The 13,655-nt window shown below is 29.9% G+C and overlaps 1 protein-coding gene across 1 annotated transcript; it reads right to left on the bottom strand.

The window, feature by feature from the left end:
• Positions 1-3,579: 3,579 nt before the first annotated feature.
• On the bottom strand, positions 3,580-3,915 carry LOC140955547 (protein GL2-INTERACTING REPRESSOR 1-like). Its single transcript, XM_073408925.1, has one exon. It carries the CDS (start codon positions 3,913-3,915, stop codon positions 3,580-3,582), a length of 336 nt encoding a protein of 111 aa, XP_073265026.1.
• Positions 3,916-13,655: the final 9,740 nt, after the last annotated feature.

The following is a 13,655-nucleotide window of genomic DNA, read 5'->3' as shown; positions in this document are numbered from 1 at the left end:
AGTGATTAATTAACTAATTACAATAATTAATTAGATGATATAAGATTAGTTGCTTGTCTTATCAAGGACCAAGATGCAGGTTTAATAATAATAATTAAAAAAAAAAAAAAAAGGAAGAAGAGGGGATGGGAAGCTCAACCTTCACTCTTCTTCTGTGAACGTGCTTTCTCTTGGACAATATATCGTTAATATAAAGGGATTAAATATTCTTATCCAATTAAAAAAATTCTAAACACTTGGTCAAGCTCGTTAACCTCGATCTGTAGTAACTCTGAATTTCTCGTGTTTTTTTTAATATTTTAATTTGTTGCTTGACTTTCAAATATGGTTGCTTTTTGGGTCAAAGTATCTTACCGAAAGAACGAAAGACGAATTATCAATCAGTTAGTGATTAGCTGACTAGGTTCCTTTTGGACTAAAATGTATCAAACCTCCATAAATTATGCTGATTTTGTCCTTGAATTAGAAGATTCAATTATTTGCTACCTTTTTTTAAAAAAAAAAAAAAAAATTAACTCCTATGCCTTCTTAGATATTTTAGGAATTAGGACAACAACAATTTATAAATTGTATGCTAATCCGGTTTAATAGTTTGACCCTAAACTCAAATAACATATTCTCAACTTAGGTTGGGTGTTAAAAAATAATTAACTTAGAGTTGATTTTAATAGACTTAATCAAATTCGAGTTGACTTTATCTTTTTATAAAAACATTTAAAAGGTTAGTTTAACAATCGTGGTGAGACGTGGTTGGAATTGTATTTTACTCTAATAATAGTTTTGAAAGTTTTTACTCAATCAATACACAGCATAATTTTACATTGTTTTAACTAAAAAAATCTCTCTTAAAATATTAAAAAAACTATAATTTAAAACTTTTTTGAAACTTAATTTTTCAATTTAGAAACTACAAGACTGAAGTTCCAGACAGGAAAAAAGTGGGAGGGGACAATCCAATGAAAGCTAGTGGATTCGACCCAATTGCCATCTCTACATAAATGTTTATGTTGGCCCAACTCATGTTCATGTCTAGAACCCAGAATCCAGAATCCAGAATCCAGAAGAGTTTCAATTTCTTTTTTTCACGCAACCTGATCAATCCACTCCTTGTGTTGGGCTCTTTTTACCAATCTAATTTAATTCTGTACGTAAGAAAGTGTCCCTACCTCGTTCTTGAATTCATTCAAAAGAGATAAAAAATAAAACCACCACGGATCTAATGCCCATCATAAATACAGGTTAGCCAAAACACGACCCAGAAATGATGATGGTGACACCTGCGGTGGTGGATGCTCTGGGCTCTGACAAGTCCTTCTGCACTTCTGCGGTTTGTACAAGGCGTAGCTGGAGGATTACGAGAACTGTTGTACGGAGAAAAGAGGGAAATCTTTTTAAAGAAACTTAAATTGCCTATTTTTTTATCTGTTTAAATAAATAAAAAAAATTTACCACCTTATATTTTCATCGCTACAATCTCCTTTTGATCTTGAAGGGAGATATTTATAGGATTTTTAGGAGGTTTTGAATCCATATCTGACCTCTTAATCTTAAGAGGAGTGTTGTGAATCCTTGATAAGGACTCATTAAGGAACCTTTGTACTTGAACACACGAAAACCAAATCATTTTTTACATGATAGTTGTGTTGTTGGGGTTGATCAAGTTGTTCACTTACGAGGCTTTCTCAAAGCAATTCTGACATCATTGTTGTTTAAGACCACCTGAGTTTGGTAGAAGGAATGTACACCTTTCATTTCGATTTATTTTTGCTTAATTTGAAGGTTTGTAGCTTTACATTTATTTGTTCAAAACTGCCAATATGATCAGCCTAAAATCTGAAAATTAAATGATGGTTAATCAAGGATAAGATGTTGTGGATTTCCATGGAAAAATTAGGATGTAAACATCTAATTACGGAATTTGACCCCTGATTTCACTAATTTCAATCCTTGAAGTCTCGCGTGTCTTACAAGTTGATCCTTTGTTTTTAATTTCTCAAATCAAGTCTCTAATTGCTTATAAAATTATAATATTTATACAATTAAACCCCTGATTTATCCAAATTAACTCTTAAAAATTATGACTCGACCTTCAGACTTAATTTCTTTCAATTAAAGTCTAAATTAACTTCAAAAATTAATATTTCTTGCAATTAAGCCTCAATAAATTCAATTAAACTTTGAAAAATTTCAATTAATTTTTTAAATTAAATTTTCTTTGTCGATAGAACCTTTATTAGTCGAAATCATTAGATTCAGCCCGACAAAATCTTTTGATGTATCATCTATATCTTTCATGATTTTTAAAATTTTCCAGGTGAGAAATTGAGCTTTCAAATCTTTCATCTGTATATGAGATGTCTCACCCATGTGAGCCTCACTAAAAAGTAGATAACTTGGGAAAACGTTGCAATCTCAACCAACCCATATATTTCTAGTTTATATCATGAGTTTGAAAATTCTTACTTGATAGTGCACATGTGGGTGTTTGATGTTCTTACAGAAATTTTGAGAAGTTAGTTCAACTACTCGATGAAACACAGTTGAATGCATTGATACTGGACATACGAGCTTAACGGATCTACCATGGACCCAAAAGCCACACGTTGCCATTGATCTATTGCTTTCTGCAGCAGAATTAAATCCATTCTATTGCATGAAGTAATTGTTGTACGAATTTCTAACAAATTCGTGTAAGAAATGAGAAGCTAAGAATTAATGAACAATACTCAAATAACATCACAGTAGCTAGCTAGAAGAAAACCCACTCTAGCTTTTCACTGCTCTACGTACCCTCCCTTCTAGTGGACACTGCGCCATTGCTCTGGGAATAGTAGTTCTTTTTCTTTATTATTACTATTTTCATCATCGACTTTTGTTTTTACATTTTTACTATTTGATGCTCAGAGGTTATGTTTGTATCGCTTTGTAGGTTAGGATTTGCTTTTCTTTGCATGTTCTTTAAAAATACAAGAAATTATGAACTGATCACTCTCAACTCGTCGTTTTGTTTTCTTGTAAAAACAGTTAATATGATTGTGTTCAACCTAGCTATTACCGAATATGTATGTATATACATACATAGTATAAACAAAATTATGTAAAAATCACCAGTCTTATGGGTACAAATTTAATTATTCGAAGCAGTAGACTTGTAGTTGTAAACCATAATATAAAGAGAGAGCGATAAAAGGCATGAATAAGGACACACTAATTTTTATTTGATAAAAGGCAAAACCTCAGCCTTCCTGGTTTTAGAGAAGACAGAAGATCAGAATGTTGCTACAAACATTCATAAGAAACTGTAGCAATGGAACCCTAAATTGCATGCGATATGTCGATTTGCTTATTGGCAACCAAACTGCTCTCAAACAAGAGCACCATGGAACAAAGCTAACAAGCTAAAAACTGGGTCAACATGGGACACAGAGAGAGAGAGAGAACTGGGAAAGAAAAAAGAGGTAAGGCTAGATAGACATAAATCATAGATAATGAAAAGGACCTTTACGTACGTAGGTAGGAAAGTAACATGTTGTTTGTCCATGAATAACAGCAAGAAGAACCCTAGCTAGGATCTTCCTTTCAGCTCGTTGTCTTCTTGGTGTTTTCCACGCTGAGAAAATCAAGCAAGACTGTGCTCTTGCATTTCGGACATTTCGGATCCACCTCGGATAACAGAACATACATGAGGCATCGAGGACAGCCAGCTACTAACATAGGAGTTGTGACGATGCTTCTGGGGTAGTTAACAGCCATGTCTTCATGCTCTGATGATGAAACACAAGAGCTCTCTGCTGACAATATTTCAGAAGATGAATTCGAAATCGATGCCTTCGGTGATTCGACTAGCTGGTTAGGCCTAGATGGTGAAAGGTTCAGCTCCAAATCCAACATGGGGCTATCTCCCACTCGACTCATTTCCCTAGAAAAATGAATGAAACATTACAATCAGAAAGTTAAAGTTCTTTTTTTAAAAAAAAAGAAAGATTAACAAGAATATCAGGAGGTACTGTCAAATCTACATAAGAATTGAAGAAAGCGGCGTGCCTTGTGTCAACTAGTGTGAAGTCTAGCCAATTAAGTAGAAGGAGATTGGAAGTCTTAGAAAGTGCTAAAGGTAGAATTGGCAATATGAGGACGACGTACTGGCAGCACCTAAACTAGCTACTTTGCACTGTCCTCCACTGTTAGCAACAGCTTGGCTAATTCCTTGTTGAAATCTCCCACTATACCATTAATTATATAGTGAGTTTGAGGAGGAGAGGTGGGGGGAGAGAGAAGATGGGGGTTTCTTCAACTGTCAATCAATTATGGGTAGGAGTAGAGGGTAAGGATTGAAATTAAATTAAAGAGAGAAGGCAAAAGATGATGGAAAGTGAAATTGATGCAAGGAAAAAAATGGCGCCAGAGGGTATATTAATGCCTCAAATTGTATTAACTGCGGCGGGCAATGTTCCCCGAGATGCTTCCGTCGCATGGCTAGTAGCCGCCGGACGATCATGTATCATTTTCTCCCATAATCGATAACCAACCATCTCAAAACTTGGAGTATGTTCTTGACAACGTGACTCACCCCACGTTGAATGCGTATGTTCTTAACATAATGCACGGCGTCGCTAAACAAGATTTTCTTAATTTTATATATGACAAAATCAAACAGAGATATTTAGTTTTTAAACGGCAGTAAAATCAATCGTTAACCTCCTCGAAGCATGGGATAGAATTGGTTTATTTTGTGCATGTGGGGGAAGTACCGAACAGCATTCATGCCATAGGTGATTTATGTCAGCCTTGTAAGAACAACCTTAATTTACCTCCCTTTTTTTTTTTTTTTTCCTTACCGAGTTTGGGCGAGTACTTTCAAATGTCTCTTGCCGTTTCTTTGTTTAAAATCTAATAAGGGATGTTTCCTTTTTTACCAAGTGATGAATTTGGGGCTCCCTCATTTTCAAAGAGGTATTGAAGAACGGGCTAGGGTAGGCTAAATTCATAAACATAATTAATTACAAGATTGAAAACATTGACTTTTATTTTGCAGAGGACTCAAGAACATGGCCTAGGAAACTCAACCATATTGTCTTACTTGTGGATATTTGTGGCTGATAAACTTGGGAACGTTTTGATCATCCTCCTTGAGTAAAAAACTTGGACCAGTACCTTCTTCTTTCTTTTTCATCAAATTAATTGTAGAATTAGAGTAGGCAAATGGGATAAGTTACATAAATATTTCAGCCCCACTTTCTTAGAAACCTTTTCCGGCCACAACATTTCAGTTGAGAATTATTATTTTTTGTATTTCAGTTAATGATCTTCTCACAGAAAGAAAAAAAGATGTAAAATGATTTTTTTTCTCTCTCAAGAAAAAGCCTGCCGTCGTCATTTACTCTGTTCTAAGAGCATGAAGAAGCAATATATACTAGATTAGGGATTTTCCTAACCATGCTAATTTGAATGATCAATGAAAATGTTATGATATATATATATATATATATATATATAAAGTAACTTGAATAGGCGTCCAAGAATGCATGTAAAGGTGATTTACCTTAATTAACTTTCCAATAGTAACAAAATCATTTTGTTTCGTAATAATATAATTCATCTACCTATTTAACTGCTATTATTAATATTGCTAATATCCAGAATTCTATCATCTTAATTTATTCTTTGTTTAACTAAATAAATAAATAAAAACTAAGTTTGTGAAGTTTTAAACCTAAATAATTTTTATTTGAAGGGTTGTAATATCATAAAGTAACATTAAATCTCTCACGAAACCTTATTTAATATTGTTTTAATGTGAACAAAATCAGCCATCCCTCGTCCTGACTAGAGGACTGACAACGTAATTAATATCATTTAAGTTTCTAACAATGCACGCGACCCACCATGATAGTAGGCTTCTTTTTACCTCTTTTGTACTGAGTTTATTTTTTTATCATAACAGTACGAATCCTTTGGGAAAGTACTAACCTCGATGCTCGGGTTTCGTCATGAGACAATACTATTTTTTGTGTAAAAAATGATAAAAAAAAATAGGTTATGAAAAACCTATAACCACGCTATTTAGAGCTAAGCTAACCTGAAATATCTTATTAAACCTGTAATCTAGATAATATAATTAAAATAACCTAAATAAAAAAATAAAAATAATTAGAAAGTTTTTTCCTGTCAAACCCTCGATCCATATTATGTGATTGGAATAACCCGATTAAAAAAATAAAAAGAATTATAAAACTCTTTTTTCTATATAAAAAAAAAAAAAACTCATATTAACTTTTCAAACTTGAGATCCGAGTTATTAGACATGAAGCATTTAATCTAGAAAAGTTATGAAGTTCAATTCTCAATTAATCATATATTAAAAATAAAATTAAAAAAAAATAATTTTAAAAAAATTAGCAATTAAAAAAATAAATATCAAAATTAAAATACAAAATAAATTTTATATTTAATTGAAAGGTGAAATTGAAAAACAAAATCAATTTAATAAAAGGACCATTTTTTTTTTTAAATGAGGTTCAAAATTAACATATTAAAAATAATAACCCTTACAAAAGGATCAAGAAAAAAAAATAAAAATCAAAACAATAAAGACCAAATTGGATCAAAATACAATATTTGGGAAATCAGGATTCAATGATGACATTAAAAATAAATAAAACTCCTACAAAAAGGTCCAGACCAAAAATCAAAAATCAAAAGAATAAGTTGTAAATTTGAAATGCTAACAACCAAGAGGACTACGTTGTAATTTTCAAGGGATGATAGAGAGAAGAAGGAGAAAAAAAAGAAGAAAGGTCCATAGCAACAAATCGAACCACCATAAGAGACAAACATCATATCAACAGGAAAAGAATATAATAGCGCTTCTAAAGACACGACAGAAAGAAATTTTTAGATGGCAAGATCAGGGGTTGCCCGCGGGTGTGTGACACATGCATGCCCTTTTTTTTTTATTTATGAAAATACCCTTTGACTCCAAGTTTAAATTTTTTTTCTTCCAAGTATATTCTGGTTATTTCATTATGCAATCAAGATAGTAAAATACTTATTTGTCCCGAACTATTTTGGAAATAACAAATAAGTCATATGAAAAGAATTTAATATAATTGGAAGCCAGTGCAAAGTTTTTAATTTAGGTAGAGAGGCAAAAACACCCTTACAATTAAAGTTTTTAATTAGGGTAAAGAAGCAAAAACTCTCCTACACTGTTATAATGAACGATACCAATAAATCTAGAGCTACAATAATTCTTCAAGTCTAATTAAATTTTGTTAATATATAACTAAAAGAAAGATTTTATATGTAAATTACCTAACTAATGAATGAGCACACTAATTAAGTAGAAACTAAGCAATAAAGAACAATGGCCGATGGGAGGAATAGTAATTAGTGATTGGTAAATGGTGGTTGAGGTTGAATTGTCATTCAACTAACTTAAATGAAAGCCCAATTCTAATTAAAGGAGATGCCATGCCATTGCTTTGAAGATGCTTAAATTAAGGTCTGATTTACCAAGTTAACTAATTAATCTATCTACTCTCGTTGTTTAAATTAAGGTCATTCCATTTTATTTTATTTTTTACATAAATAATAAAAAAAAATTCATGGTGTTGTAATTACTAGATGCTTGCATCGTAAAAGAGATAGAATCATAGCAAAACTTCTCAAGTGATAAAATCTCTCTCATGTTTCTTCTCTTTTTCATGTCTATCTCTCTCCATAAAACTTCTACCCCAGAATTATTAAACTTCGGTTCTTCCCTTAATTTGCAAAGGCTAGTCAAAGAACCATAGTTTTAAAACCCAGTATAGTGGCCGGTCTAATCCAAGACCCAGGTCGGCTGGGTCAATTTTTTTTATAAAAAAATTAAAACAACGTCGTTTTAATAAAATAAAATAAAAGTCAACAGGTTTGCGGCCAGGTCTTGACTAGGTCATCGGGTCAACCCACAGGGTCAGCCGGGTCATGCCAGGTTTTTTCTTTCTTCAACCCGATCTGGTTCTAATCCCAAATTAACTAGATTCCAAGTCGATCCGCCGAGCTGAGCCAGATTTCAAAACCATGCAAAGAACTATTTGAAATGGAAGATAAGACTAATTCAGACTGCCTGTGTATTTGATGCTATGGCCCGTGGGTGGCAGGTAGCCGCATGAAGCTTTCATTAAGACTCACAAAGGATGCTCATATGTGAGGTAGTCACTGCAAAAAAAAAAAAGGTGCCTTGTAGAGAAATAGATTTAAAAAAAATTACAATTCAATAATATGATAAAAGAATAACGTCACATAAACGATTTATATAGAGGTTAAAATTGATAAACAAAAGGAATCCAAATATAAGTGAGAAAACTAATTAAATTAAAAAAATTATTTAGAAAAATAATTAAAATAGCAAAAATATCTTCTAGATCTAATCTTGGTTCGTAGCGGGTTGTAACCATTCATCATCCTTCTAGAGTGAAACTGTACAATTATCTGGCAGAATATAAGTCTAAATTAACAATCAAATCTAATTTTTTTTTTTTTTGTTATGTTGCGCATTTAAAGCATCTAGGTTATTTCACATATATTTATACAAACTTTATCTTATCTTATTATATTTAGATTATAGAATATACTAAAAAACGTGACTTAATTACATGTGGATTTGCACTATCCACACATACACCCACAAAGCAATGTTATGGATTTAATAATTCATTTTGGACATCAAAGTTTTATTTTGCACAATTTAATCTTAATTGAAGGTAAATTACTTCTAATTTCTTAGTCAATGGTGAAATAAAAAAAAATGGACAAAAATGAAAACGACACCTAACATGGATGACATTGCATGACAAATGCACTTGGTCATCGATATTTCAAAATAACGCAAGTTTTTTTGTGTTATTTTTCAATCTCTAGTTAGATAAAAGAGAGAGAGTTGCTAAATTCTATTAACGAGAGAGAAAGTTACTGTTCACTTCATTTCCAGTCACCAAAATGGGTTTTCTTGGTGTCCATGGGTTCCAAGAGATAAGAGGAGCTTTATGGTGGTTGTTTGGAGCCTCAATATTGCATGAAAAGTCATATCTAAGCAGACACAACCAAAGCTAACCTGATTTTATTTCAGTTTCTTAAGCCATTTTTTAGATATTTGGAGTCATTGCTTGATTTTTCAGCCATCACCATGATGGCTAGAATCTAGGCTTATAGATGACACATTATCTAATTATTTAAAAAATAAAAAATAGGAATGAACAATCCGTCACCTACCCTTTTTAAAAAATATTGAAAAGTATAAAAAAAGCCTAGGCGCTTAAAGGCTCGTCAACGGTCCTAGGCTCTTTATTGTTATGGCATAAGTGTAGTGGCCCATAGGCTTGCAAGTCTAAACTCTTAGGCTGAATATAAATTTAAGAGAAAAATTTTATTGAAATCAGTTGAATTCATGGTTTGGATCATGAATTTGACAAATTAAGCTACAATACTTAGGCTATTTTTTTTTTTTGATATTATTTTTTTAATTGATATCTTTTTCAGCATGTCTTTTTAAAAAATATTTTTTAAGTTATATTTCAATTAATATCCATCATTTATGATTTTTGAGTTTCAAATTAATATCTATGATTTTTTAAAAAATTATTTATTTATTTATTTCACGTCAGATATTTGAGTTTCAAGTTGGGCTCAAGGTTGGGGAAGGTTCAAGTTTTAAGAATATTCACTCCGAGGGGCTTTATGAGTAAATAATCAAATCTTTGAGTTTTGATTCGTGGACACGTATGAAAACTCATGGCCAAGAATTTAGAATTATAACAATTAATATGTACGTTATACTTTAAAAATTACGAAGATTTTGTTACTAACTAATTTCTACTTTATTATTTATTCTCCTCCTATAACGAGGGGCATTTTCATATTAATTTATATGTTAATTAAAGCTAAATATTTTTTTAAAATTTTATTTTTTTTAACACCACACCTTTTATGTGTAATAAAATACAATAAATAACATAAGCAAAATAAAATTTGAGATGTATACAAACACTATTTTCTTAACATAAGGTTATCAACAAGCTTTGCAAACACAAGAAAAACTATGGTTTTTCAACACACCTTGATTATAAAAATGCAAGGTATATATAAACTGCTAGCTTGTAAAAGCTAGGCGGGAAATAAATTAAAGAATTAAAGAGTTTAAAAAAATAAAAGAATTGTTAGAAAATTAAAAAAGTTATAGTTTTTTAAAACAGTTTTAAAACAAAAGAGTGTATGGTATATATAGATTATAAACATGTAATAGCTCGGTAGGAAATAAATTAAAATATTAAAAAATTGTTACAAAAAATAAAAGAGCTGTTAGGAAATTAAAAAGTTAGGATTTTGTTATTGTTAAAAAATTAATTCCAAGTGTTTTAAATAATTATAGTTTCAGTGTAAGAGCTAAAAACAAATTATTGTCGAGGATAAAAAGTTCAGAAAATACATGCACATTGCCTAACGTGTGTGGGGTGCAATCAAATGTGTATGTGTGTGTGTGTATATATATAAAATAAGTTGTATTTTTTTAATATATAATAAAAATATTTTAAAATAGTTTTTATTATTTACAACTATTTTATTATAAAACTCTAAAACGCGTGGGGAAAGCTCACGCCTCCTATGCATCAATGAATGAAAGCTCTTTTTTTTTTTTTTCACGCCTCACTTTACTCATTATTATTATATTATATTATATTATTTAACTGTCTTATTTTTTTTCGTTTTTAATTTTTTTTGTTTTTTTAATGATTTTTTTTTGTTTGATTTAGTTTGTTGATGTTAAATTTATTTCTATTTAATTATCAGACTTTCATAACATATATCCTGGCTTGACGGGTTAACTTGGTTTGATGGGTTAACCCAGTTAACTTTAGGTAAACCCGTTAATTTTTTTTATTTATTTAGTTATCAAACTTTCATGATGCAAATTCCAGATTTGACGGGTTAATCCAGTTCATTTATATTTTTTTTCTTTTTCTTCATTAGTTTTTTTTTTGTTGGTTTTTTTCTTTGTTTTTTTCTTTTTAATCAATCTATTTAATTATCACACTTATATGACACGACCTTGCAGCTAGACCTACATCTAAGACTATTGGATCTGGTATTGCAGTCACCCCCACTTAAACTTGGATCATGCAAGTTTAATGTTATTATTAATATTATAAATATTACTCTTAGGTCAGGTGTTGTAGCCAAACCCAAGATTCTTGGGTATAGCTTTGTAGAAAGACTTAACACTTTTAAATATTAATTTATATATATATATATATATATATATATATATATATATATATATATATATATATATACAAAAAAAAAAGACCCGCGGCACTGTAGCAGCTTTGGTTTTTTCTTTTTCTTTTTTTCTTGTAGCAGTTTTTTTTCACTGTAGCATTTTTCTTTTTTGCTTTTGTTTCTTTTTTTTTTATCAAAAATTGACTTCTTTGTCTTTGTTTTTTTTTTTTAATTTTTTTTTCAAAATTATCTTTACTAATTTTTTTAAATATTGAGCTGGTTGAAAATTTAACTATGTAGTTTTTTTCTTTAAAACATTGTGGATTGCTATAATATTCTCGTATATTGGTTTTTTTATGATTTATTTATTCTTTTTTTTTTTCAAAATGATCTTTGTAGACTTTATTTTTTTTTTATATTAAGTTGGTTGAGAATTTAGCTTTATAGTTTTTTTTTTAAATAATATGGATTGCTACAGTGTTTCCCCTACATAGTTTTTGTTTTGCTACAGTGTTTCCCCACATATTTTAAAAAAAAATTATATTTATCGAATTTATTTTTTTTAATATTGAGCTAAATGATAATCTAACTTTAGCTTTCCCCACATGTTTTTTTTTTTTGTTATTATTTTTTCTTTTTTCCAAAATTGTCAATTTTTACATATTTTTTTTCAGAATTATTTTTGTTGATTTTATTTTTTTACTATTAAGCTGGTTGAAAATTTAGTTTTTTTGTTTATTTCTTTAAAACACTGTAGCTTTCCCCACATGTTTTTTTTTTTGCTTTTGTTTCCTTTTTATTACATGTTTTTTTTTTCATTTATTTTACCCAAAATTGATTTTTTTAAAAAATAATAATAATCTTTGTCGTTTTTTTTATATTGATCTGGTTGAAAACTTAGCTTTGTAGTTTTTTTTTTTTAAAAAAAATATATATATATGGATTACTACAATATTAGCTGTTTTTTTTTTAATTTTTTTAATGATTTTTTTTTTGTTTGATTTAGTTTGTTAATATTAATTTTTTTTTATTTAGTTATCAGATTTTCATGATACGGATCTCGGGTTTGATGGGTTGACCTGATTTGACGAGTTATTTTTTTCATTTAATTTAGTTTGTTAAAGTTAATTTTCTTTCTATTTAATTATCAGACTTTCGTACCTTAATGACACGTATCCTGAGCTTGACGAGTTAACTTGGTTTGATGGGTTAACCCAGATAATTCTGGGTAAACCAGTTATTTTTTTTCTATTTAGTTATCAAACTTTCATGACGCGAATCCCAGGTTTTATGGGATAACCTGGTTTGAAGGGTTAACCCAATTAATTCATTTTTTCCTTTTTCTTCATTAGTTTTTTCCTTTCTGTTGATTTTTTTTCTTTGTTTTTTTTTTTAATTAGTCTATTTAATTATCATACTTTTATGACACGACCTTATAGTCGGACCCACATATAATATTCTTGAGTCCGGTGTTGCACTGAGGCTCACTTAAATTTAAGTCATGCAAGTTTAATTTTATTATTAATATTATAAATATTACTTTTAGGTCAGGCGTTGCAGCCAAATCCAAGATTCTTGGGTATGGCTTTGCAAAAAAATCTAAAATTTTTTAAATTTTTATTTTTTTTAATATTTTTATATAAAAAAAAATTGACCCGCGACGTAGCACGGTTTATGTGTCAGTATTTATCTAAATTCTGTTCCAAGCTTTGATCTCAACAAGACAGAAGACACACACAGAGTCGAACCTTTTCCCGAGAGTTGTTAATTTCTCATTTAATTCGATATTAATACTGACAGTACTTTTTGGTGCACTCATGAAATAACAACGTCCTTTCTGAAATAAAACCTAGGCACATGAGCAAGGCAGTCGATTCCTAGACACGGAGAAAGAATGGATGAAAATACATGAGCAATCCCTTTCGCCTTGCCCTTCTCTCGTTTTGTAGCATCTTGTTATTATTTATTTTTTAAAATATTTTTATTTTAAAATATATCAAAATAATATTTTTTTTATTTTTAAAAAATCATTTGTAACATTAACCACTTGTAATAAACAAGGTATACACTTATTTGAAAATATAGTTATGGTTATTTTTTAAAATACTTTCTACAACATTAAAATATTATATTTTTTATTTTTTAAAATTAACACATTAAAACAATTTAAAATATAAAAAAAAATTAATTTTTCAAAAAATTAATTAAATTTATTAGAAATGCCAGTGAACCTCACTTCAATGTCATTGGGCTCCATTTTTTGCCTGGTTTCTGTGAGCATTTTGCAGGTTTCTTTCTTCTTCTTCTTCTTCTTGTTTTTTTTTTTTTTTTTGAGGTCTGGCTCTCAATTCAATTTCAATGTGTGGGGTTAAGTTATTAATTAATTACTAGCCACA

The sequence above is a fragment of the Populus alba genome, chromosome 4 (assembly GCF_005239225.2).
Source record: "Populus alba chromosome 4, ASM523922v2, whole genome shotgun sequence".
Lineage (NCBI taxonomy): Eukaryota > Viridiplantae > Streptophyta > Magnoliopsida > Malpighiales > Salicaceae > Populus > Populus alba.
This window is presented reverse-complemented; position numbering and strand designations above follow the sequence as displayed.